This window comes from Anguilla rostrata, chromosome 11, assembly GCF_018555375.3.
Source record: "Anguilla rostrata isolate EN2019 chromosome 11, ASM1855537v3, whole genome shotgun sequence".
Lineage (NCBI taxonomy): Eukaryota > Metazoa > Chordata > Actinopteri > Anguilliformes > Anguillidae > Anguilla > Anguilla rostrata.
The window spans coordinates 105,273-132,386 of NC_057943.1; the positions used below are offsets into that span (position 1 = coordinate 105,273).

Genomic DNA, 27,114 nt, shown 5'->3' on the forward strand with positions numbered 1-27,114 from the left:
TTTGGTCAGGTTGGGTCAGGTCAATGTGTGTTTGGCCAGGTTAGGGTGTGTAGGGTCAGGTTAGGGTGTGTTTGGTCAGGTCGATGTGTGTTTGGTCAGGGTGATGTGTGTTTGGTCAGGTTGGTGTGTGTTGGGTCAGGTCGATGTGTGTTTGGTCAGGTTGGTGTGTGTTTGTCAGGTCGATGTATGTTTGGTCAGGTTGGTATGTGTTTGGTCAGGTTGGGCCAGGTCGATGTGTGTTGGGTCAGGTTGGCATGCGTTGGGTCAGGTTGGTGTGTGTTGGGTCAGGTTGGCGTGTGTTGGGTCAGGTCGATGTGTGTTGGGTCAGGTTGGAGTGTGTTGGGTCAGATTGGTGTGTGCTGGGTCAGGTTGGCGTGTGTTGGGTCAGATTGGTGTGTGTTGGGTCAGGTTGGCGTGTGTTGGGTCAGATTGGTGTGTGTTGGGTCAGGTTGGCGTGTGTTGGGTCAGGTTGGAGTGTGTTGGGTCAGATTGGCGTGTGTTGGGTCAGGTTGGCATGTGTTGGGTCAGGTTGGAGTGTGTTGGGTCAGGTTGGAGTGTGTTGGGTCAGGTTGGTGTGTGTTGGGTCAGGTTGGCGTATATATTTGGTCAGCAGGTGTAAGCAGATGAGCAGATTTGAGACGTGGCAATGGAGGCTCAGGCCAGCTTGCAGATCTCTTCCACATGTTTCCTCTCAAACGGCCAGACCAGCCACTACTGTCCAAGTCCTCATTAAGAGGAAAAAAACAGAGGTCCTGAGACCATTTTGCATACGGAGGAGGAAGGGAGAGAATTCCCCTCAGGTTCTGACCACTGAATTGCAAGCTGTGAAAGCACCACCTGCTGGTATCCTGGGGACTAAATACATTATTGAAAAAATATTCGGTTTAAATTTAGCATTTACAGCAGCATTAATCCAGATGACTTTTTAATACATACAATCCATTTATACAGCAGCACATTTACTGAAGCAGATCAGGACTGCTCTGCTCAGGAATACAATGGCAGCCTCCTGGCTGGGAAAATGACCATTATGAGCTACAGCCTGAGCTCTCTGACCATTATGAGCTACAGTCTGAGCTCTCTAATCATTAGAGCTAATCCAGGTCTCTAATCATTATGATGGCTACAGTCTGAGTCTCTAATCATTATGAGCTACAGTCTGAGCTCTCTAATCATTATGAGCTACAGTCTGAGCTCTAATCATTATGAGCTATATTCTGAGCTCTCTAATCATTATGAGCTACAGTCTGAGCTCTCTAATCATTATGAGCCACAGTCTGAGCTCTCTGACCATTAGGAGCTACAGTCCGAGCTCTCTAATCATTATGAGCTACAGTCTGAGCTCTAATCATTATGAGCTACAGTCTGAGCTCTCTAATCATTATGAGCTACAGTCTGAGCTCTCTAATCATTATGAGCTACAGTCTGAGCTCTCTAATCATTATGAGCTATAGTCTGAGCTCTAATCATTATGAGCTACAGTCTGAGCTCTAATCATTATGAGCTACAGTCTGAGCTCTCTAATCATTATGAGCTACAGTCTGAGCTCTCTAATCATTATGAGCTACAGTCTGAGCTCTCTAATCATTATGAGCTACAGTCTGAGCTCTCTAATCATTATGAGCTACAGTCTGAGCTCTCTAATCATTATGAGCTACAGTCTGAGCTCTAATCATTATGAGCTACAGCCTGAGCTATAATCATTATGAGCCACAGTCTGAGCTCTCTGACCATTAGGAGCTACAGTCCGAGCTCTCTAATCATTATGAGCTACAGTCTGAGCTCTAATCATTATGAGCTACAGTCTGAGCTCTCTAATCATTATGAGCCACAGTCTGAGCTCTAATCATTATGAGCTACAGTCTGAGCTCTCTAATCTTTATGAGCTACAGTCTGAGCTCTAATCATTATGAGCTACAGTCTGAGCTCTAATCATTATGAGCTACAGTCTGAGCTCTCTAATCATTATGAGCTACAGTCTGAGCTCTAATCATTATGAGCTACAGTCTGAGCTCTAATCATTATGAGCTACAGTCTGAGCTCTCTAATCATTATGAGCTACAGTCTGAGCTCTCTAATCATTATGAGCTACAGCCTGAGCTCTCTAATCATTATGAGCTACAGTCTGAGCTCTAATCATTATGAGCTACAGTCTGAGCTCTAATCATTATGAGCTACAGTCTGAGCTCTCTAATCATTATGAGCTACAGTCTGAGCTCTAATCTTTATGAGCTACAGTCTGAGCTCTCTAATCATTATGAGCTACAGCCTGAGCTCTAATCATTATGAGTTACAGTCTGAGCTCTCTAATCATTATGAGCTACAGTCTGAGCTCTCTAATCATTATGAGCTACAGTCTGAGCTCTCTAATCATTATGAGCTACAGTCTGAGCTCTCTGACCATTAGGAGCTACAGTCTGAGCCCTCTAATCATTATGAGCTACAGCCTGAGCTCTAATCATTATGAGTTACAGTCTGAGCTCTCTAATCATTATGAGCTACAGTCTGAGCTCTCTAATCATTATGAGCTACAGCCTGAGCTCTCTAATCATTATGAGCTACAGTCTGAGCTCTATGCTCTGACCATTTTGCGGTACTTCTGCACAGTTACTACATTACTGCTCATTTAATGCACAAATGTATGAGTGTGTAATTAATTTATTTACACTGTGGTGTCTCTATGCAAGCAAGGAGTACAAGGTAGGTCTGAAGAGCATTCTGTAAACCATATTCTACAATTACTTTTACATGTAATAATACATTTTTTCCAAATCAAAATTTTATTGTTTCAAATTAAAAGTTGAATATACGAAAAAATGTGAGTATAGAGTATATAAATCCAATTCCTCAAAGGGGGGGAGTATAAGGAGTACATTGGGCTGGGAATCTGTTTGTTGAGAAGTTTACGTTGAATAAGATATAAAGCCTATGAACAAGTTTAGTTTAGTTTAGTTTAGTTTATTTGACAAAATTAAAACACATGTATCAAAAGACTTGCATGTGAAGAAATTGTCATGGATAACATGAAATAGTCCTGGACTTATTTTCATCGTGGTCCTTGATGTTCCATCAGTCAAGTGATCATTTATAAATAGATGACCAGGGATTCTTGAGGCACGTTGAATTTTGTGCCAGATCACGTCGCTATGTATTTCAGTGTCTGAAATCATTGAGACTTTCTTCCATGATAAATCAACTTGTAGAGGTTTATAAGAATCATTTAATATAAGCAGCTCTGTTCAGAGCTGAAACTTTGTCTCCCTCTACTGGCAGGACAGGTGTGCTGCAGCAGCTCATACATGCACACATGCTTCTAAACATTACGTTACATTATATTACAGGCATTTAGCAGACACTCTTAATCCAGAGCTTACACAGCATCTTAATCATCCATTTATACAGCAGGATATATACTGAAGCAATGCAGGTTAAGTACCTTTCTCAAGGGTACAACGGCAGTGTCCTACCTGGGAATCGAACCTGTGACCTTTAGTTTACAAGACCAGCGCCTTACCCATTACACTACACTGCTGCTTAAACACACAGGCATGTGCAGGGGCAGGGGTGGGGCGGGGGTGTGTGTGTGGGGGGGGTAGTGTTAGATAGAACCATCTTCCCCGATTTGTCCAAACAAATCGACTCATTTGGGAATATCGCAAAGAGTTGGCCCCGAGTTAGCCAGATTGTGCGTGCTTCAGCTGCACTGTGTGTGCTTCAGCCAGACTGTGTGTGCTTCAGCCAGACTGCGTGTGCCTCAGCCTGTGTGCTTCAGCCAGACTGTGTGTGATTCAGTTAGACTGTGTATGCTTCAGTCGGACTGTATGTGCTTCAGTTAGACTGTGTGTGCTTCAGCCGGACTGTGTGTGCTTCAGCCAGACTGTGTGTGCTTCAACCAGACTGTGTGTGCTTCAGTTAGACTGTGTGTGCTTCAGCCAGACTGTGTGTGCTTCAGCCAGACTGTGTGTGATTCAGCCAGACTGTGTATTCTTCAGCCTGTATGCTTCAGCCAGACTGTGTGTGCTTCAGCCAGACTGTGTATGCTTCAGCTGGACTGTGTGTGCTTCAGTCAGACTGTGTGTGCTTCAGCCAGACTGTGTGTGCTTCAGCCAGACTGTGTGTGATTCAGCCAGACTGTGTATGCTTCAGCCTGTATGCTTCAGCCAGACTGTGTGTGCTTCAGCCAGACTACATGTGCCTCAGCCGGACTGTGTGTGCTTCAGCTGGACTGTGTGTGCTTCAGCCAGACTGTGTGTGCTTCAGCTGGACTGTGTGTGCTTCAGCCAGACTGTGTGTGCTTCAGCCGGACTGTGTGTGCTTCAGCCGGACTGTGTGTGCTTCAGCCGAACTGTGTGTGCTTCAGCCAGACTGCGTGTGCTTCAGCCTGTATGTTTCAGCCAGACTGTGTGTGCTTCAGCCTGTATGTTTCAGCCAGACTGTGTGTGCTTCAGCCTAAACTGGAGTTGTATGTTGTATGTACAGCATTTACTCTGTAAAATGCATCCTCTAAAATGCACAAATTAAAGGGGGTAAAATGTAAACCGTGGCCAAACCACCCTCCACCTTTGCTGAGTCTCTTGACATCTGTATTTTTTAGGTTCTGGTTACACCCCTGACTGTTACTAAATTTAAGGTTGAACAACGAACTTTATTAGATGACCACTCCATTATACTGCCTTACTATGAAATTATGGCTATTGTGATTTCTCATTTGCACCTATGTTGTAGATGTGTCATAACCTTGCAGATTTAGCACTAGAAGTACTTCATCCCACCACGTGGTGGCAGTATAGACCAAAGAAAACAAATTATATCAGTTAATAGAAAATAAGGGGAACTTATTGACATATTTTTAGTTGTATTATAAACAACTGATGTTCACAGATACATAAAATCCATAATGTTTGGTTTAAATTCTACAGCTTCAGCCACAACCACCATAGGTTTCTGTTCATCTTGCATTCCGCTTTATTAAATTTTCCAGTTACTATCATATTTAGGAAGTGTTTTCTTTCGGATCCGTCAAAAAATGAGTAATATGTGGAACCGCATCTCGCGCTCAGTGCAGACAAAAAGTACACGAGCTTTTCTGTTTTGAAAGCTTTGATTCCAAAATAACGTACATGAATCAAGACAAAATAATAATTTCATTTGACCAATGTATTTCATTTCCAGTTTATTACAGTATGGGCTAGTCACAACATAAAGTCCTGGATTTGGATCAGAGATATAAAACGCGGTACAGCGCGAGCTAACAACACACACTTCAAGCCATTCATGTGAAGCGCTATTATTTGTACTGCATCTCCTTGGCTGTAAACTACGGAAGTGGACTTGAAATTGTCGTAAATGGGCAAGATCATAGACATACGTCTATGGGCAAGATAGTCTGATTTGCATCTTATACATACTGTCCTCTGATTGGGGTACATAAAATGCGACAGAACTGGGGCGATGTTCTCGCGAGATTTGTGAGCTGGTAAAGTCTTCATAGCCGGCTACGCAGACCGGTCCTCTTCGTTCGTCCTCAGTGTAGGATAACGAAACCCTCGCTTCTCGAGTAACATCACTTAAACACAACACATAGTTGTGTCGTCTTACATCTAGTGGCCTAAGTGCAAGAAAACGGACGTTGACTGCGAAGAATCAGGTGAAAAAAACAAAAACATTTTGTTCGTTGACGTAAAGCTCACATTTGGCGAGCCGGTGTCTCGAGTAGCTAAATCCATCTTTCCGTGATAGTTTACAAGGTAGCCATCAGTAGAGACGTGAGTCGCGACTTCACCCAGTACATCTGCAAACGAACGCGGTTCCCAAGCAGGTGAAGGTGTTTAGATTTGTTTGAGACTGGAGCTGCGACTTGTTATGGTAAGGTAGTGATTTGTATTTGGTTTGAGTAAGTTACTGGGATGCGTTTCTAACCAACCGGAGAGGAGGGGAAGGGGACCGGGGACAGGGAATGATCACTCACCGTACGCTGTGGGATTTACCTAAACCAGAGGTCCTCAGTCTTATCCATAAAGGGCCAGTGTGGGTACACTGGATAAGACTGAGGACCCCGGACGTAGAACTAGCGGAAGCATAGCCAGTTAGACATAGGTTTCATTTCAACTTTGGTGCAGACACTCTGTTGGACCGCGTAGGCAAACACAGTTTCAGAAGCATAACAGCTTGTCTAGTGATGAATTCATATGAAAATATTGGGGGTGGAGACATGTATCCCTGTCTCCATCCCAAACCTGTGCGTACGAACGGAAGGATAAGGTGGAACGTATGAAGACATTTACCAATGTCTCTCTCAGCCTTGGTGTACAGTAAAACGAAAAGTGTCTCTAAATAGAAATCTAGGGGTAGTCATTTTAAAGCATCAGTACGGGATGAACGGGTTGTATGGGTCACTTTCCTCCAGTTAGAGCTTCCTTCTAATTTAAGTCCATAGTCTGCCAGCTAACATTGGCTAACTTGTAGGTTGTCAGTGATATTAACAGGTGTTTCTGCAACTAGAAAATGCAACGCTAATGTAATGGCGCGGTCTGGAGCAGCGATTTTTGTGTCACTTGGAAAATAAAATGAAGAGGATTTTATAAAAATGTGCGCACTGGCTGGCCATTGGACTGGACGCATGTCGCAGCAGATGGAGATAGTGTATCTGGCAACGCTGTTTCCCTGCAGCCCGTCACCTCAGATGCACTTCGCGTGACGCGGAGGGCGCGCCTGTGTCCCGGAGTCACCGGTGCCGTGCTCGTGAGCGTGGAGGTCATAGATGGGGGCTTGAGGAATTCAGCCGTGTTTGTTAAACATTCCTAATCTGTCTGACTTCCGGGTAGAATTAATGCAGAATACAACGGCCGGGCACGAGGTTGTGTGCGTACAGTTTTTGAAGAACGCGCGTGTTAGCGCAATATTTTCACCTTAACGAATAACAAAACACGTTGTAAATGGTGTTGTTACATTACATTACATTACAGGCATTTGGCAGACGCTCTTATCCAGAGCGACGTACAACAAAGTGTATAACCAAAACCAGGAACAAGTATGACGAAACCCCTAGAGAGAAGTACCGGTCCAAGTGCAGGGAACAATCGCATAGTTCAACTTGGACCCTGAAGGTTAAACTGATTAACACTAACAACGAGAACGGCAACAACGCAGTCTATGGAAAAAATACAAGCAGTAGTTAAGACCGTTAATACACCTAAGTCACCTACGAAACAGCTGCCTAGTTACAACCCTAAGCTTACAGTCATTTACAGAAGGGTAGGGAGGGATGGGGAGAGGTGCAGCCTGAAGAGGTGAGTCTTCAGTCGTTTGAAATGGGTCAGTGTCTCAGCTGTTCTGACCTCCACAGGGAGGTCATTCCACCATCGTGGGGCCAGAACAGACAGGAGACGTGTTCTGGAAGTGCAGGTGCGAAGAGGGGGAGGTGCTAGGCGTCCTGAGGTAGCAGAACGGAGGGATCTGGCTGGCATGTAGGGTTTGAATATCTTGTGGAGGTATGCTGGGGCTGATCCCTTGACTGCCTGGTATGCTAGGACCAATGTTTTAAATTTGATGCGAGCTATAACAGGCAGCCAGTGTAGGGTAGTGTGCAGGGGAGTGACGTGGGAGTGTCTGGGGAGGTTGAAGACCAGACGAGCCGCAGCATTCTGAATGATTGTTTGTGCACTGGCAAACAGATTTTGTTGAAATATGATCAGGCGGATATCCTTAAATAAACAACATTCAGCAGCCACACAAACGTGCAGCTGATGTTTCAGAATGCCATTCTTGTGCCGGAATGCATTTATGTATCTGTTTTAATTTTACCAAGGAACTCGCGTTGAAAGATTGGGAATTACGGGGAAAACGGGCTATGAATGCAGTTATCTTATTTCCCTCGTGTACTGCAGCCATTCAGACGGTCTTATCCAGCTCTGCATTTCATTGCTTAGGGCTGCTGTGAATGGTAGGCAATCAGTGCTGTAAACCGCAGTTTAGATGTGTGCTCTGACCTCACAGCTCTGCCCACTAATTTCTAGGAACTGCACAGATCACACGTCCTAACCGCCTTTCAGAGGTGGATAGTCCAGGGGTCAGAAAGTAAAAGTTCTGCCCTGTGTTTCTCCCATCCAGGAAATCAGCCAGCTGATTTCAGTAAGTAGATCTTCCTTTCGGCTGAAGAATTGTGTTAATTAACAAATCTGAGTGATTGGAACATAACACTGGGAGGACTTTTACTTCCTGAACCTGGGTTTTCCCACCTCTGTGCCCAATGGGTGTGTTCGTGTTTAAGGAGGCGTGGCTGCACTGACAAGGCTTAATTTTTCTATTCAATTCCATTTAAATGTCTAGCGCCTTTTACAGAGACGCTGTCACACAGAGGCTTTACAGTGGGAATACAAAAGAAAACTGTGTGTGTGCGTGTGTGTGTAGTGTGTGTGTGTGTGTGTGTGGGTGTGTATGTGGGTGTGTGATGCGCGCGTGTGTGAGTGCGTGCTGTGTGTGTGTTGGTGCGCGGTGTGTGGTGCGCGGGCGGGGTTTCGCTGCGTGCGTGCGTGCTGTGTGTGTGCGGTGTGTGTGTGCGTGCGTGGTGTGTGTGTGTGTTGTGTGTGTGTGTGTGTGTGTGCATCGGTGCTGTGTGTGGTCTGGGTAGTGTGTGTGTGTGTGTGTGTGTGTGCGCGTGTGTGTGGGTAGTAGTGTGCGCGTGTGTGGTGTGTGTGTTGTGGTGGCGGTGTATGTGCGCGGTGTATGTGCGTCGGTGTGTGCGCATGCGCGCGCGTGTGTGTGTGTGTGTGTGCGCGTGTGTAGTGTGCGTGCGTGTGTGTGCGCATGCGCGCGCGTGTGTGTGTGTGTGCGTGCGTGCGTGCCTCTGTCCTTGTGAGCATGACCCATCTGACCCATGGCTGTTGGACAGATGGGCCTGTCTCTGGAAGGTGCTCTGTTACTAAGCCTTAGAGCTTGGTCACGCACACCAGGAGCTCTTGAGTTGAGTGGGTTTTGTGGCAGTGCCAGGCACAGCTGACCTTGGCAAAATCAGTTTGAGAGGGAGAGAGCAAGGGAGAAGGAAAAGAGAGAGAGCCTCTTTTCCCGCTCCTCTTTCCTGCACAGCGCAGTGTGTCCAGTCATGTTCAGAAGGGTGTTCTGTTTGTGGTCCACAGTGGACTGGCAAACACTCAGGTGAGTTTGTTTGGATTCAGAGCCTTAGTTACTTGTGTTTTAGGTTAACATGCTTTCTTTTCACAGTTCACAGTTTTCCTTTGTGATGTTCCAGTTTCCTGTGATGTTTGTTGCTGAGGATTTGGTGGTATTTGACAGTATTTTGCTGGTAGTATTTGACAGTAATTACTATTTTGCTGTTTGATGCTCATTTGATGGTTAGAGTGGTTGTGGTATTATGTGGTATTATCTGTTCGGTTATTGTAGTATTTCATGGTTAAAGAGTCATTCTTTCATAGACATGTTGTTTGGTGGTTAGTTGCAGATTGAGACGTTGTTTGGTTATGTTGCAGATTGAGATGTTGTTTGATGGTTGTTTGGTTATGTTGCAGATTGAGATGTTTGACGGTTGTTTGGTTATGTTGCAGATTGAGACGTTGTTTGATGGTTGTTTGGTTATGTTGCAGATTGAGATGTTGTTTGAGGGTTGTTTGGTTATGTTGCAGATTGAGATGTTTGACGGTTGTTTGGTTATGTTGCAGATTGAGACGTTGTTTGATGGTTGTTTGGTTATGTTGCAGATTGAGATGTTGTTTGAGGGTTGTTTGGTTATGTTGCAGATTGAGATGTTGTTTGAGGGTTGTTTGGTTATGTTGCAGATTGAGACGTTGTTTGAGGGTTGTTTGGTTATGTTGCAGATTGAGATGTTGTTTGAGGGTTGTTTGGTTATGTTGCAGATTGAGACGTTGTTCGATGGTTGTTTGGTTATGTTGCAGATTGAGATGTTGTTTGAGGGTTGTTTGGTTATGTTGCAGATTGAGACAGTCCTCCATGGCCAGTGTGATGCGTCGCTGCCCCTTCCTCTCTCGCGTGCCCCTGGCTCTGCTGCAGCAGGCAGGGAGGTCTGTGCTGGGTTTCGCGCTCCGCTGCCCTGTGATGATGGACCTGGCCTCCCGCCCCCTGGCCATCGCCCCCCTGCGAGCCCTGTCCTCCTCCTCCTCCTCCACCCACTGCCAGAATACCCAGGAGACCCTGCCCACCAAAGAGACCCCACCCACTGGACAGTGTGAGTACTGCAGGCTTCACCAGCCCCCAAAGGGCTATATCCATTCATTAATAACACTGCACATTAAATCAACACTGTTTCCATTAAATACCAGGACAGTAGGCATTAAAATGGGGACTGTGTGTTAATTACTCATGGTGTGTTGAACACTCCCAGGCCCTGAGGCCCCTGCTGGGCTGCCCCCGGGCCACCCCCTGCCCCCCCCAGGGCAGGACTCGGGCTCTAAATGCCCCTTCCTGGCAGCGGAGATGGGCATGGGCCCAGGCCGCGGGGTGGTGCGCCAGGCCAGTGTGGAGCTGCAGGAGGACGTGCAGGAAATGCAGGCTGTGCGCAGCGGTAAGCCCCGCCCCCTGCCTGGTTCCGCCCTGCGCTGCTGATGTCACATGGGTGGGTGCAGGGCTGTGTGCTGACTGTGCTGCTCTCCCCAGGGAACCCCACGGCCGGGACATCCCCCAAAGCCCCGGAGCCGGCCCGCGTTCTCCAGGACCTGCTGAAACAGCGCCCCCCACGGGTGTCCCACCTGCTGCAGGACAACATGCCCAAAGGTGAGAACACCTTGACACCTGTCCACCCAACACCCTGACCTGTAGACCCCAAACACCCTAACCTGGCCACCTTTACACCCCAACACCCTACCCTGGACACCTGTAAACCCCAAACACCCTCACCTCAGGGCCACACCTGTACAGACCTGGTGTGGCCCTGAGCGTAAGGGTTAAGGTGTGTTGTTAGCCCAGGTGTGGCCCTGAGCATAAAGGTTAAGGCCTTTTGTCCTCCTTATTTTCAGCCGTGTCCAGCTTCCATTATGACCGATTCTTTGAGCGGAAGATTGAGGCGAAGCGGAGCGATCACACGTACCGCGTCTTTAAAACGGTCAACCGACGTGCCGCGTCCTTTCCCATGGCCGACGACTACACGGAGTCCCTGTCCTCCAGGCGGGACGTGTCTGTGTGGTGCAGCAACGACTACCTGGGCATGAGCCGCCACCCGCGCGTCCTCAGCGCCGTCATGTGAGTGTGCATTTGAGCTGCCGCTGTGCCCGCCTGCCCGGCCGCTGGTACTGATGCTCTCTCTCCCTGTCTCCTTCTCTCCCTCTCTCTGATGCTCTCTCTCTCTCATGCTCTCTCTCTCTGATGCTCCCTCCCTCTGACGCTCTCTCTCTCTCTGATGATCTCTCTCTCTCTCTCTCTCTCTCTCTCTCTCTCTCTCTGATGCTCTCTCCCTCTGATGCTCTCTCTCCCTCTGACGCTCTCTCTCTCTGATGCTCTCTCTCTCTCTGATGCTCTCTCCCTCTGACGCTCTCTCTCTCTGATGATCTCTCTCTCTCTCTCTCTCTCTCCCTCTCTTAGGGACACCTTGCAGCAGCATGGTTCGGGGGCCGGAGGGACCCGGAACATTTCAGGGACCAGTAAGTTCCACGTGGAGCTGGAGCGGGAGCTGGCCGATCTGCACGGGAAGGATGCTGCCCTACTTTTCACCTCCTGCTTCGTGGCCAACGACTCCACCCTGTTCACCCTGGCCAAGATGCTGCCAGGTAAGGCTTCTGCCACCAATCACCACTGTGTGTGTCTGCACGTCTGCGTGTCTGCACGTCTGTGTGTCTGTCTGTGTGTATGTGTGTGTGTCTGCACGTCTGTGTGTGTTCACGTTTGTGTGTCTGCATGTCTGTGTGTGCACCTCTGTGTGTCTGCATGTCTGTGTGTGTGCACCTCTGTGTGTCTGTGTGTGCACGTCTGTGTCTGCACGTCTGCGTGTCTGTGTGTGTCTGCGTGTCTGCATGTCTGCACGTCTGTGTGTCTGCATGTCTGCACCTCTGTGTGTCTGCATGTCTGTGTGTGTGCACCTCTGTGTGTCTGTGTGTGCACGTCTGTGTCTGCACGTCTGCGTGTCTGTGTGTCTGCGTCTGCGTGTCTGCATGTCTGCTCGTCTGTGTCTCTGCCCGTCTGTGTGTCTGCACGTCTGTGTGTCTGCCCGTCTGTGTGCCTGCACGTCTGCGTGTCTTCGTCTGCACATCTGCGTCTGCGCGTCTGTTTGTGTGCGTCTGCACGTCTGTGTCTGCACGTCTGTGTGTCTGCATGTCTGTGTCTGTGTGTCTGCATGTCTGTGTCTGTGTGTCTGCACGTCTGTGTGCATGTCTGTGTCTGTGTGTCTGCAGTCTGTGTCTTGCTGTCTGCATGCTGTGCTGCTCTGCAGCTGCTGCTGCACTGTGTGGTTGCAATCGTCTGCAGTCGCAGCTGCGCTCACGCGCTCTCACTGTGCTCCAGGATGTGAGATCTACTCAGACGCTGGGAACCACGCCTCCATGATCCAGGGCATCCGGAACAGCAGAGCGCCCAAGTTCATCTTCCGCCACAACGACGCAGCGCACCTTCGCAGCCTGCTGCAGTGCTCCAACCCCGCCACGCCCAAGATCGTCGCCTTCGAGACCGTGCACTCCATGGACGGTACGGGCCGACCCAGGGCCCCCTCATGCGTGCCTGCAGGTGGTGGGACTGGGGGTGGGACTGGGGTGGGAGGCTGGGGGCGGGGTTGGGGGTTGGACTGGGGTGGGAGGCAGGGTTGGGGGTGGGACTGGGGTGGGAGGCTGGGGGCGGGGTTGGGGGTTGGACTGGGTGGGAGGCAGGGGTTGGGGGTGGGACTGGGGTGGGAGGCAGGGGTTGGGGGTGGGACTGGGGTGGGAGGCAGGGTGTGGGGTTGGGGGTGTTACTGGGGTGAAGGCAGGGCACTATGGAGGGGTAGGGGGTGAGACTGGGTGGGAGGCAGGGCACTATGGAGGGGTAGGGGGTGGGACTGGGAGGCAGGGCACTATGGAGGGGTAGGGGGTGGGACTGGGAGGCAGGGCACTATGGAGGGTTGGGGGTGGGACTGGGAGGCAGGGCTACTATGGAGGGGTAGGGGTGGGACTGGGAGGCAGGGCACTATGGAGGGTAGGGGGTGGGACTGGGAGGCAGGGCTACTATGGAGGGGTGAGGGTGGGGAAGGCAGGCACTATGGGGGTAGGTGGACTGGGAGGCAGGGCCTATGGAGGGTTAGGGGTGGGACTTGGGAGGCAGGGCCTATGGAGGGGTAGGGGTGGGACTGGGAGGCAGGGCTCTATGGAGGGGTGGGGTGGGATGGGGGAAGGCAGGGCACTATGGAGGGGTAGGGGTGGGATGGGAGGCAGGGCTCTATGGAGGGGTAGGGGGTGAGATTGGAAGGCAGGGCTCTATGGAGGGGTAGGGGGTGGGATTGGGAGGCAGGGCACTATGGAGGGGTAGGGGTGGATTGGGAGGCAGGGCACTATGGAGGGGTAGGGGGTGAGATTGGGAGGCAGGGCTCTATGGAGGGGTAGGGGGTGGGATTGGGAGGCAGGGCTCTATGGAGGGGTAGGGGGTGGGATTGGGAGGCAGGGCTCTATGGAGGGGTAGGGGGTGGGATTGGGAGGCAGGGCACTATGGAGGGGTAGGGGGTGAGATTGGGAGGCAGGGCTCTATGGAGGGGTAGGGGGTGGGACTGGGAGGCAGGGCTCTATGGAGGGGTAGGGGGTGGGATTGGGAGGCAGGGCTCTATGGAGTAGGATGCTGAAGCTGTTTTTCCCCTCAGGCGCGGTCTGTCCATTGGAGGAGATGTGTGATGTAGCACACGAGTTTGGCGCCATCACGTTTGTGGATGAGGTGCACGCGGTCGGCCTGTACGGGGCGAGGGGCGGGGGCATCGGTGACCGCGACGGTGTCATGCACAAGATGGACATCATCTCCGGAACTCTGGGTAAGTCAAAGGGGCACTCCCCAAACCAGCTTCAGAACATTTGGCTGCAGGTTCGATTCCCAGGTGGGGCACTGCTGTTGTACCCTTGAGCAAGGTGCTTAACCTGCACTGCTTCAGTATATATCCAACAGTTTAAATTGATTAGGTCAAAAAAAAATTAAGTAAATAAAATATTTTTAAGAGCCAAGACACTCTGGATGGGGGAACCTGCTAAATTGAATGTTATTTTAATATTAGGAGATTTTAAAATTATAGTATAAAGGCATCATGTCATGTTTACATTTAGGATTTCAGCAGAGACTCTAATCCAGTTTACACAGATTACTTTTTAAATGTCTGTTTACACCACTGCTTATTTACTGAACAAGTAAATGAAAAGCAAACACAGTGCCTTGCTTAAGGATACACCAGCTGTGTTCTCTCTCTGCGTGTAACACTGTTAGTGTCTGAATGTTTCACAGGCGTGTCACACGCGTGATGCTATTACTGCTCAGCTGCTGTAGTAAATATGAGACGTGTTCTTCAGCAGAAGCAGTGCCTGACTGTGCTGGCTCTTCATGTGTGACTGTGCTCTTGATGGTAAACTGTGCTGACTGTGCTGTTCATGTGAGACTGTGCTGGCTGTGCTGTTCATGTGAGACTGTGCTGGCTGTGCTGTTGATGGTAAACTGTGCTGGCTGTGCTGTTCATGTGAGACTGTGCTGGCTGTGCTGTTGATGGTAAACTGTGCTGGCTGTGCTGTTCATGTGAGACTGTGCTGGCTGTGCTGTTGATGGTAAACTGTGCTGGCTGTGCTGTTCATGTGAGACTGTGCTGCCTGTGCTGTTGATGGTAAACTGTGCTGGCTGTGCTGTTCATGTGAGACTGTGCTGGCTGTGCTGTTCAAGTGAGGGTGCTGCCTGTGCTGTTGATGGGAGACTGTTCTGGCTGTGCTGTTCATGTGAGACTGTGCTGGCTGTGCTGTTGATGGTAAACTGCTGGCTGTGCTGTTGATGGTAAACTGCGCTGTGGGTCTGCGCAGGGAAGGCGTTTGGCTGCGTGGGCGGGTACATCGCCAGCACAAGTGCACTTGTGGACGCAGTGCGCTCATACGCGGCGGGATTCATCTTCACCACGTCGCTGCCGCCCATGCTCCTGGCGGGGGCGCTGCAGTCCCTGCAGATCCTGAAGAGCGCAGAGGGACGGGCGCTGCGCCGCATGCACCAACGCAACGTGCGCCTGCTGCGCTGCATGCTGATGGACTGCGCCCTGCCTGTGGTGCACTGCCCCAGCCACATCATCCCCATCAGGGTGAGCCACACACACACACACACACACACACACACACACACTGCCCCAGCCACATCATCCCCATCAGGGTGAGCCACACACACACACACACACACACACACACACACACACACTGCCCCAGCCACATCATCCCCATCAGGGTGAGCCACACACACACACACTGCCCCAGCCACATCATCCCCATCAGGGTGAGCCACACACACTGCCCCAGCCACATCATCCCCATCAGGGTGAGCCACACACACACACACACACACACACTGCCCCAGCCACATCATCCCCATTAGAGTGAGTCCCACACACACACACACATACACACTCACACACACACACTTCCACACACACACACTGCCCCAGCCACATCATCCCCATCAGGGTGAGCCCCACACAGACACACACAGACAGTGGTGTGGCAGTACTGTAGCAGTGGTGTAGTACATGGATAGATGGTGTGGGGGTGTGGGGTGTAGCAGGGGTGTGTGGTATAGCAGTGGTATAGCACAGACGGATGGTGTTATTAACTTCTGAGACATTTTGTCTTCTTGAGTGCAGGTTTCTGATGCAGCAAAGAACACTGAGATCTGTGACATCATGATGAGCCGTCATAGCATCTACGTTCAGGCCATCAACTACCCGACCGTGGCACGGGGGGAGGAGCTTCTGCGCATCGCGCCCACACCTCACCACACGCCCCAGATGATGGCCTACTTTGTGGGTAAGTAGTGGGTGATTAGAAGGTGCACTGCTGCGACATGCACCCCTTGCAGGCCAGGTGTGAGTGGTGTGGTGTGTTTCCTCCCACAGAGAAGCTGCTGAGCACCTGGAAGCAGGTTGGGCTGGAGCTGAAGCCTCACTCGGCAGAGGAGTGCAGCTTCTGCCACCATCCACTGCACTTTGAGCTGATGAGCGAGAGAGAAAAAGCCTTCTTCAGCTCCCTGACCCCGCCTCCCATCTCTGCCAGTGCCTGACCCCGCCTCCACCAGCACCTCACCCCACCTCCACCAGCACCTGACCCCGCCTCCCACTCTGCCAGTGCCTGACCCCGCCTCCACCAGCACCTCACCCCACCTCTCATCTCCACCAGCACCTGACCCTACCTCCACCAGCACCTCACCCCGCCTCCACCAGCACCTCACCCCACCTCTCATCTCCACCAGCACCTGACCCTACCTCCACCAGCACCTCACCCCGCCTCCACCAGCACCTCACCCCGCCTCCCATCTCTGCCAGTGCCTGACCCCGCCTCCACCAGCACCTGACCCCGCCTCCCATCTCCACCAGCACCTGACCCCGCCTCCCATCTCCACCAGCACCTGACCCCATCTCCACCAGCACCTGACCCCACCTCTCATCTCCACCAGCACCTCACCCCGCCTCCCATCTTAACCAGTGCCTGACCCCACCTCCACCAGCACCTGACCCCGCCTCCTGCCAGCACTTGACCCCGCCTCCACCAGCACCTGACCCCGCTTCCTGCCAGAGCTTGACCCCGCCTCCCGCCAGTGCCGGACCCCGCCTCCCATCTTTGCAATCTTCGTCAGCGCCTGAGCTGGGCTCCCATACCTTTCTTTTTTCTTTTTCTTTCGTTCTTTCTTTTTTTAATCAAATGATGTAATTTATTGGGATGCATAATTCCATGTTCCACATGGTCTGGAAAATAAAAGTGAGGAACGTTGCCTGTGTGTGATTCATGGTGTGAGTCATAACTGCTATGAAGTCAGTATAAAAATTCTATAATGCAGTAATTGAAAGAACACAAAGTGGAACTTAAAGGATTTTCTGTGAGATGGCCAATGAAATCTGAGCACCGGGAGGCTAGCCTGGTCTGGCCTGGTTTAGCCTGGCTGAGTCTAATCTGGCCTGGTGTAGCCTGGTCTAGCCTGGTGTAGCCTGGTTTAGCCTGGCCTGGCCTGGTGTAGCCTGGTTTAGCCTGGCCTAGCCTGGTTTATTCAGCAGTGTAAGTGTTGTATCTGTTTAAGATTTGATTTTGAGACCAGTTTGTAAACGAGGCCCCTGGTCACCCTCCTGTGAAAATGGCCGAACGCAATTTCACTGTTGCACAGTCTGCAATAAGAGAACCTGTGTTTATAAAGGGCTGATTGCACCAGTCGTTGCTGAGTCCTGCATGTGTAACGTCCTGTTTCAGCTCTCAAACAGCCTCCTCCCTGCCGGCCAGAAGAGCTTACCGACTGAGCCACCGTCACCCCCATGTTCCAAAGGCTCAAATACGCTCTTGCAACATTCATGTAATTGATGAAATGTCCATGTCCTTGCCCCTGCCTCAGTGGATTGCATATTGATCAGATTGTTTGGATAACTTTCAAAATGGGACTCTGGCCATGCATGGAGGGTTGGGTGAATACTGAAAGCTGGCAGAGCAGCTTTGTTGATCCCCTTTATGAATTTAAAAGCCTCTATCAATTCACCCCCGAGTCTCTTTTTACTAAGCGCAAAGAGATTAAGCATTATGTCTTTCCTCATAGCTTTTATCTTTTATACCAGGAATCAGTTTGATTGCCCTTCTTTGAACCTTTTCCAGAGCCTCTGTATCTTTCTTGTAGTGCAGTCCCTAGAACTGCATACAGTACCCCGAGTGTGGTCTAACAAATGTATAAGATAAGTATAACTTCCTTGGATTTATACTCGATCCTTTTGGCTATTCCAGCATCCTGTAGGCCTTTTTATATTGCTACAGCACAGCACAGAACCAGAATGGCTTTGATCTACCATTACTACCAAGTCTTCTTCAAATTGAGAACATTCCAATTTTGTTCCTCCGATAAAGTAATCATGCCTAATGTTTTTATTTCCCAATGAAGTTTGTACATTTTCTGAGTATGAACAATTTTAGCAACTTTCACTTTCTAATCCACTACATCTATGAATAAATTATGTACTTGTTACACAAATACATCTCTATTGACAACCGTCGTTACTTGTTACTTTTCGTACGGTTGGTCGTCAGCAGAATTTTCTCTGGATTGGCTGGTGGTGAAAACATGCACGGTAATCCCCGCCCCCATCTACAGGCCATTGTGTTATTAGACAAGTACTGCCGGCAGGATTTAATTGAGGTCGTGTGCCATCGTGTACATCAATCAGCTGTATGTGGTGTGCGCTGACTTGACCCTGCATGTACGCTGCACAGCACCAACATGAGTGTATTGGCTGGCTAAAAAGTCACTGATTGTACCTATACGCTAAAATCAGTAGCCAGACTTTGAAATGGAGATGGCTGCTCAGAACGACCACGAACCCACCATTTCCAGTGCCAGTCACTGACCATCCATGGCCTTATTTAAAAGAAATGTTTACCTTTGTTGGCATGCAAAACGACTCAAGATGAAGTGTCTGCTTTGTTTGCCACGACCCAGGGAAATAAATGCCATAAAATTTGAGGGAGCACAAAGAGGTAAGCTTAATAACGCTGGCTACTGCAACTGCCTTTTCAACCCGAGATGAACTAAGCTAGCTAGCTAGTTAATGTTAGCTCGCGGTTATTAGCTATGCAGGAAAGTGCTTGCTGCTGCTGTCTGTAAGCATGAACATTTTTGAATGGCGATTTCCATGGGGTTTTATACAAAACATGAAGTTAATCTGAATTAAAGTTAGTGATGGCCTTTAACGTACAGCACATTCATTGACGACCAGAACTTTTTTGAACTTACAGTACCGCAAACATTAAAGTAATAATCTCGAAGATTTTAAAATAAATGTCTGTTATGTCACTATCTATCGCCGAATTAGGTAACACAATGGTGATTGAGCCTATTATTATATTAATTCATATTATTATTAATATAATAATTTATGATTAAAGAACTGGGTGTCTGTGGCGACATTCCCGGGAAAAAATCACAAGCGGCGCATAGTTAGTGACGCGTTTTCCATCACCCATCAGTGGTTGGTCCGCCAGAGAGGGTAGACGGAGCTATCGCAACAGGCTCGCTCTTAAACTCACTTGCGTGTGAGCGGTACTGTTTTTTGTGGTGTCTGCTAGCGTTACAATAACAGAGAAAGGTGAGGCGGGGAGGTTATGGAACTCTAAAAAGTTTTTGTGTAACATGAGAGGTCATATTATTTGTTGATGTAGATTTCGTATTACATTTAATGACAATGTAACGTTACTAAATTACATAGCCTAGCTATTTGCACAGCTAACGCTAGCTACCGGATCATGTCAAGAAAGGCAACATTAGTTTAGACAACGTTGCGCACAGTATCCATCTCTCATATCAGGTAACGTTGCGTTAGCTAGCTAGCTAATGTAATTAACACAATTTAATGTCAGCTAACAATTAGAAAAAACGCTAGCTAATGCTACCGACTGGTACCGACCTCGCAAAACGTTTCTCGAATGCAATGCTACCTTGTTGCAACGTTGCAATGTAGCTAACTAAAGGTCAGTTCAGATCAATGATTCGCTATGAGACTGGGTGCAACTTGCAAAATTCCAAGACGTCTGATTGTAAACGTTCTAACTGCACTTGGCGATTTGACAAGGTGAGTCTTTTGAGACCCCAGGCAAAGGCTTCAGACGCTCTGCAACTAACCAGTTCACACCGCTGCAATTTTCTCTGCAACATTCTAAAACCGTTTTGTCTCGTTGCGAATCATTGATCTGAATTGGCCTTATGGTTACCGCTATTTACATTGCCACCAAGTTCATTAATATATTATAATGATCGGAATAAAGCCATCTTTACGCAGAGCATTAACCAGGGGTATAGGTGGAGCAGAGCCAGGTCTGATTTCAGTGTAAAGATGTCAAACCGGAGAAAACTAAATAAAAGAATACAGCAGTGGATTAGCGTTATTATTTTATTACGCTACCTTATATGGTCCTTCAGCCATGCCGTTTTTTGAATGAAATCTCCTTTGTTTTTGTTTTATTATTATTGTTCTGATTGCTATTTTAACACCCAGCTCCGCTTTATTCTCGAACAGTTTGATAGCAAAACCGGAAACACCAGCGGTAACATTTTGCAAGGCAGTTGTTTCAAAAATATCACACAACAATCATTCACGAGAAAGACTGTTTTGTGTGCACGAGATACATAATTGTACGAGCCACAGCGAATCCCGCAAATTCTTCTCTGCAGTGTAAAGATGTTCATACCGGGCAAAAGGTGGATAAAGAACGTCTGTGGAAATTGATCATCACTAATTCTACCCCAGGTCTGCTACAGCATTTTAACCCAGCTCGGTAGTGTAAAGGCAGCTTAAATTAGCCTAATGTTAGACAATGAATGAGTGTGTACATAAGGTTACTTTTATAACAACCATTTTTTATTCAGTAAATAGTAGGCTAAAGCCGGGCACCCACCGCACGCGTATCGGCCGCGAGCGCACTACGCGCGTATTACGCGCGTAACTGAAGCGTAGTTGAAGTACTGTTATTACAACGGCAGCGGGCGACGTCGTCTCCACCAGATGCGAACGCGTCGCGTACCGGCTGCGAAGCTCGCGCGACACAAGCGACCTGAAGCGTAGTTTTTCGCTTCTGTTCTATTTTTTCGGCTTGTCGCGCGTCACGTTGGCCTGTTTATACACAGAAATATGCTCTAAAATGCTAGGTATACATGCTCTGATTTATATTTCATTCTTATATTACTGGGGGTGTGTCCCTAGTTACCTCCCAGATATTTTTTAAGCAGCTAAAAAAAAATACAAGCCTTTTCGTTTTGTAAAAATAAATAAATAACTGGAACCTGGGGGAAAGGCAAACTTAGTTTCGCTGTCTTATTTTGCGGAGGGGGTGGGGTAAATTTGAAAATACACCACAGAAAGACGTAGCCTATCGCACTTGTACTTCAAAGCTTCCGGTGTTCATGGCGTTGTGGTGTTCATATCCCTTCAAGATTAAACTGTTACTGTCTTTTTCATGATTAGCTGATTTTACTAAATCTGATCATATAAATGTTTTGACGTGAATGACAAGACAACACAGGAATTCCCAATGGTTAATTACGGATTATTTATTATTATTATGATCATTACATATTCTTCGTGAAATTGGCACGCTTGTTGACCAAGCAAATAAATTAATACAGTTTGAGATTGATTGTTATGCAGGCTACGTTGCGATTTAAGTTTATGGTAATTCTTGAAAGCGTTTGCTTTCTCACGTATTTACGAGGTAACGAAATATTACCAAATTAACAGAATGAAAAAGGTCTCTCACCAAGTATTCACTTAACCCATAATCAAAAGTCCTGAACAAACGTGAAATACACGATGTAAGCCCACTGCAGACTGCGAGAGCTACTGGGAATATATAGCTTTTACGCAAGCCTTTGCGCGACACAAACGGAACCAGTGGAGACACCCTACGCGTCGCGTCGTGCTGCTTCGCCCTGCTGTTTACGCGACGCTTACGCGACGCGTGCGGTGGGTGCCCGGCGTAAGTGTTATAGTTGGCGTGGCCCAGGTGCCAACTGACTGACGTCACACAGGCGACACTGGTTGGATCCGGTTGGATCTCTGGGAAGTGAGGTCCAAAAACACACCTGCAATTACTGCTTTTCGCCATTGGTACCGCCAAAGAGAGCGAAACAGAATTCTTCGAGATTGTAACTTTAACTAGCTAAATGTTGTGACGATGTCGTAAAATTTTCCCGACCGTGAAGAATGTTCACATTTTGAACAGATGTGGCTCCTGGGTAAATCTATCGTTGTTTCCGTCGCAGCACTTTCGACACAAGCAATATCGGAAGCGGTATCCTAAAATTTCTTCTTACCGTGCAGAGTGCCTGACCCGCAACCATAGTAATGTGTTAACATGGCGGCACAATTATATTGCGAAATACGCTATATTCTGTAAATGCATTTAGATCAAACCTACCATGCATAAAACATTAAAACGCTTGTCAGTCACCCACTTCTATGTATAATGCCATCACAGCGCGGAGTGTTTAAAACCACAAAACCACCCCTTACCAAAAAATGTAATTACATTTAAACTGTAGGCTACACGTTAACGTTAAATATAGACCCACTAGTCTGACTTTGACAGCTTTGTGACTAAACTGGCTCTCGTTTTAGTTAATAAAATTAAAACTTAAACATCCTCTGACCACTAGTGAGTTACTACTAGTTAAGTATTTTATTATTTCTGCAGCCTACTTAAGAATACTTAGTGTAATAAAGGTTGCAAATAAATTCAAGTATAAGGTTAAGTATATTTTCCTGATGTGTATACATGTCCAAAAGTGAACCATGCACACTTTCTTATTTTACGAAAGTATCCTATATTAGTGTGCTTATATGTGTGTGTATACCTATATATATATATTCCCCTCCTCAGACAGTGATAATTATTTTAAGTGCCCCAATCCTATAGACAATATCCACAATGCATTATGCTATATCTTACGCTTGCTTAGACTTTAGTGGATATGCCTAGGCCCACTTTGTATTTCAGTCAATCATATGTACGTATTTCCTCTTGGAGTTCCTGTCAGTTTCCCTGCAAGATCCATACCGACCAGTATAAATGGTTCAGACACCTGAGCAATTCCAAAAGATTTAGGAGTGGACAATGGCATATTGGGAACTTCATATACAAAGAGGCATGAATACATGAAGCTTACTTAAACTGGGATGTATTTTTGGGTGTCTGATGGTCTTTCTTCCACTGAGGGGAGTTCAGGAATAAGGCTGTCCTATTTTCATACATTTTCAATGATTTATCAATAATAACATGGTCGCCTGTGCAAACAGTTTCATTAACCGAAGAACATGGCTGGTGCTCACTTAACTTTACTAATATACTAACTAGGGATGAATTATTCTTGAACTTCTTTACAACTTTTAGTACATTTTTAGTACATACTCACGTAGGCTCCAGAAAATTATACTAAATTACTGAACTAGTAGGCTATTAAGCCACTAGTTCTGACTGGATGTTTAGCTTAATTAAGTCACTTTTGAATTTTATTAACTAAAACATGAGCCAGTTTAGGCCCAAAATTGTCAAAGTCAGAGTAGTGGGTTTATATTTTAAATTCACATGTAGGCAAGTTCACAGTTTTTCTTTTCTTTTCCTTTTATTTCTAAGGGGGTGCAGCGCAATATGGTTTGAAACACTCCATGCTATGAAGGTAGCCTACTATTATCAAATTGAGCGAGACTGACCAACATTCTTTTTCGTGATGCATAGTCTAGTAGGTTTGATCTAAATGCAGTTATAGCATATAGACTTTTTTTCCAAAGGTGGTATTTCTCGATATAATTGTGCCACCGTGTTAACACATTACTACGGTTGCGGGTCAGGCACTCTTCACGGTAATAAGACGTTTTAGGATAGCGCTTTTATTTTATTTGCGTATTATTTATTTGTGTACAGCACTTTGGTCAACGCCAGTTTTAAATGTGCTTTATAAATAAAATTTACTTACTTACTTAGCTACTTACTTCCGATTTTGCTTGTGTTGGAAGTGCTGCGACGGAAACAGCGATAGATTTACCCACTAACCACATCTGTCCAAAATGTAAACAAGTAAGGCAGTTTTCACGGTCGGGAAAAATTTTTATGACAACGACACTTTAGGTTAACATAACATCTGTGTTTACTCAATAAAGGAATGAAACCTAATGTTGTTATTGTGGGGCGACATAGCTCAGGAGGTAAGAACGCTTGTCTGGCAGTCGAAGGGTTGCCGGTTCAATCCCCCGCCCGGGGCATGTCGAAGTGTCCTTGAGGAAGACACCTAACCCCTAATTGCTCTGGTGAATTCGAAGCATCAATTGTAAAGCGCTTTGGATAAAAGCGCTATATAAATGCAGTCCATTTACCATTTACCATTTGCTACAACCCGCCTTACCTTGTTCAGCTCATAGTGAAAGTGAATGTGCAGTCACGTGGCTTGGGTCATCACATGACAGTCATACCTATTCATTTAACTCAAAGTATGATATTTGAGTACTTTTACCACCACTTAGTTGTATAGAATTTCTCATTTGCCAGGTTTCTGCGCACTTCTGGATTTTGCTTAAATCTTCTTGGATTACTTCTGGAAATTCCAAACTAGCGGGGCCTCCCGGTTTTGTGTCATGTGCAAATATAACTAATGTGCTTTCAATGTCCCTGTCAAAGTCATTGATATAAATGAGGAAGAGCTTCGTACCCGCACTGCTCCTTGCGGGACTCCACTTCCCACAGTACCCTGCTCAGATAATACTCTTTGTGTTCTACCCTGTAGCCAGTTCAGAACCCACACTGAAATACATTCCTACTCTCGTAATTTTGTGAATAGGTTTCTCGTGTGTACCTTATCAAATGCTTTTTGGAAATCTGTGTATACCCTTGGGTTTAAGCCATCAGGGCTGGTGGCCTTATTTGTCTTTAGTTTATGTAATGTATCCTGTATTTCTTTATCCTCTATATATTTATAGCAATATCTGCTATGACATTCTGAGTACTGAATATGCTTTTCAGTCTATTAGTAACCTCCCCTCTAGTAAAACACTGGTAAACTTTAGTAAAAACTTAATGTAGTTCACCCATTACCTTTAATCATTTGAATCAAGTAGCTTAATGTAGGCCTAGTTCTAATGAAAGTGCACAAGCATGATGGTTGGATGTCGCAGCAATATAAAGGGCCTGCGGGTGTACACAGGTGTAATTGGAAGCTAATGTACAGGTGTGTTAGTGTGATTTGTGGCAGATGTACAGGTGTGATTCAGTATTCCAAACAGGGAAAATTTTGGGAAAGCTTGCCTACTGTGTCCTGTTCCTGAGAGACGAGGAGGTAACCACCCCTGAAAAAAAGCTAAACCAGGCTTTAAAAGGAAAGGATGTGCTGCAAATGAAAAATGCTCACTGTGTCATTGACATGCGACAGGTTGACTCCACAGTAAGTTCCTTTCTCCAGATTGGGTTTGTTGCGTCACGCCGGAGACATGTTGGCACAGGTGTGTTGTTTTTGGCTGACAGGCAGGTTCTTCCTGCTTTCTGGTCGCTCCTGTTCAGAGTAGGAACCTGCTATGCCAGTAAAACCTGTACTAAAAGGCTGTACTGTAATGCTACTGTTCTGCTTTATTGAGCTGTAATTGCATTATTCTGCAGTGTCCTGCAATAATGTGATGGTCCTGAAACATCTAAGCTTTCAGCCTGGCTCTGAGCTTTATTGAATAAGCTGTTTTTGGTTGAAGCACTGGAGGAATTGTGCCAAGATGATTAAAAAAAAAGTGTTACTATGACATGTAATAATTGATGTTACTGTATGTAAAGTACAGCCTGACTGTTCAATGATTATATGATCAAAAATGAAAGCAATAGTTGTTTTTTTATCTTTAAAGGGTAATTCATGATTTATGGTGTAGTTCCATCAATATTAATATAAACCAATACAACCACCATTCAGTGTTCACGGGAGTAACTGACAGTGCTTTCATCCTCCTGCTTCAGAAGCTTCAGAGCTTCTGTCTTCTGTATCATATAGGGACAGTATGCTGCACACAAACACTAATTTTTTTAATTTGAATTATCCTTTATTTTTGCAGGAGAAACAGAAACATCTTATCCAGAGAGGCCCTGCATCTATACAAAACTCAATCCCAATTCAAATACAGAGTTAAGATATACAGGAATAAAAAAATGTATATACTTGGGTTCATAAAATGTGCATTCTGAACACTGATGACATAGTAGGTTGTTCTATACATACAAACACCTTCCTTCTCTAATAAATTGGCTACCAGATCATTAAAATGTACAAAAGATACCAGGTCAGCTTAAATGTTTTTTGAAATACATTCATGCATAGGGTGGAAAATCACTAAAAACATTTTTTCCCAATTTAGTTCTAAATCATGAGTTGTGCTGAGTAATCCAACCATGAGAAGCTTGCTTAAATAAAGAGGAAGTTTCGCAAGTAAAGCTTTATAAATAAATACCATGCTGCCCCACCCTGTTCCTGCTGATCTACCATGCTGAAAGTTTTTATTTCAACCCTAATTTGGCACACCTGGTTCTACTCATTAGCAGTTCAGAGAGACCTCTAGGTGTTGAATGATGTGTTTGTTAGGGTGGGAGTGTGAACCTACAGGACAGTATAACCCCAGGAACGGGATTGGGCAGTCCTGGTCTAGGGAATACTGACCCGCTGATTGGTACAGAGCACGATGGTGAGCATGGAACCCATGGCCTGTGATGAATCGCAGAGCGTTATGATGGGTTCAGAGATCCAGGGGTTTATAGTGGGGGCAGGCATATATAGACTCTCCACCAACTGGGAGTAATGTAGCCTGCACTACCTTAGTCTGCTACCCATAGAAACACAGGATTTATTCCTATAAATCAAGTCAATTTCAGCTTTTCTGTTCAATTTCAAATCTGATTTGGAACAGAAAACATAATCTAACAAAGTTCCCAAATGTTTGTATTGTTGGACTCATTAAATTTCAACATTCAAAGTAGATAATGTGAATCTGTGAGGTCAATGTTTTGTGCGAGAAAAAAAAATCATATACTTTGTTTTATTAGGATTTAAGATTAGTATCAGACTGGCCAGTGTTGTACTGTTAAAGGCAGCTTGTAAATATTAGTGAGCCTGGCTTCACATAGGCGCTATTAAGTACTGTCAGCATAGAAATTAACATTTCAGTTTTGAAGTTCAGTGGCAGTTTCATTTATATAAATGTAAACAATAGAGGGCCCTGAATGGATCCCTGTGGGACCCCTATATTGACCTTCAGAAAGGGGTGACTTTACCTCATCTGTTTCTATACTGTTTAATAATTATGGAACCAATTTTGTGCTTCATGATCTAGGCCAATGGAGGACAATCTGCTCGATAAAACTGAGCGGTCAACCACATCAAAATTCTTTAATAGGTCTATAAATGACGCTGAAAATTTTATTCTTTGCATTCACA

At 46.7% G+C, this 27,114-nt stretch overlaps 2 protein-coding genes and 1 long non-coding RNA gene across 11 annotated transcripts in view; 2 read left to right on the plus strand and 1 right to left on the minus strand.

The window, feature by feature from the left end:
- Positions 1-5,478: 5,478 nt before the first annotated feature.
- Positions 5,479-16,911, plus strand: LOC135235119 (5-aminolevulinate synthase, non-specific, mitochondrial-like). Of its 9 annotated transcripts, XM_064300306.1 has the most exons (15): positions 8,857-9,153; positions 9,948-10,198; positions 10,355-10,534; positions 10,627-10,743; positions 10,986-11,208; positions 11,548-11,732; positions 12,463-12,642; positions 13,781-13,945; positions 14,967-15,235; positions 15,788-15,950; positions 16,040-16,199; positions 16,294-16,395; positions 16,440-16,468; positions 16,520-16,580; positions 16,639-16,789. In XM_064300306.1, the coding sequence occupies exons 1-15, from the start codon at positions 9,101-9,103 to the stop codon at positions 16,652-16,654; spliced, it is 2,154 nt and encodes a 717-aa protein (XP_064156376.1). In that variant the 5' UTR covers positions 8,857-9,100; the 3' UTR covers positions 16,655-16,789. The 9 variants fall into 9 exon arrangements, with proteins under 9 accessions (XP_064156375.1, XP_064156376.1, XP_064156377.1 ...); XM_064300305.1 differs by lacking the exons at positions 8,857-9,153; positions 16,520-16,580 and adding an exon at positions 5,479-5,647 and having other exon boundaries at positions 16,600-16,911; XM_064300313.1 differs by lacking the exons at positions 16,294-16,395; positions 16,639-16,789 and having other exon boundaries at positions 8,863-9,153; positions 16,040-16,221; positions 16,520-16,600.
- On the minus strand, positions 16,141-16,681 carry LOC135235121 (uncharacterized). The gene is made up of 4 exons (XR_010324285.1): positions 16,600-16,681; positions 16,440-16,548; positions 16,294-16,395; positions 16,141-16,221 (listed from the first exon to the last, which is right to left on the minus strand). It is a non-coding gene; the product is annotated as an uncharacterized LOC135235121 (long non-coding RNA).
- Positions 16,912-17,052: 141 nt separating the features above from the next.
- LOC135235120 (protein Wnt-7a-like) overlaps positions 17,053-27,114 on the plus strand; it is a 30,167-nt gene continuing 20,105 nt past the window's right edge. The window contains exon 1 of the mRNA XM_064300316.1: positions 17,053-18,647. The gene's annotated coding sequence lies outside the window, so the exon portion shown is untranslated. The remainder of the gene's footprint in view (positions 18,648-27,114) is intronic.

Excerpts from the sequence above, each read along its gene's own strand:
- LOC135235119 (XM_064300305.1), top strand. The coding sequence starts at position 9,964 with ATGGCCAGTGTGATGCGTCGCTGCCCCTTCCTCTCTCGCGTGCCCCTG. Across the intron at positions 10,199-10,354 it reads GACCCCACCCACTGGACAGT|GCCCTGAGGCCCCTGCTGGG; the intron begins GTGAGTACTGCA and ends GAACACTCCCAG. Across the intron at positions 15,236-15,787 it reads GCCACATCATCCCCATCAGG|GTTTCTGATGCAGCAAAGAA; the intron begins GTGAGCCACACA and ends TCTTGAGTGCAG.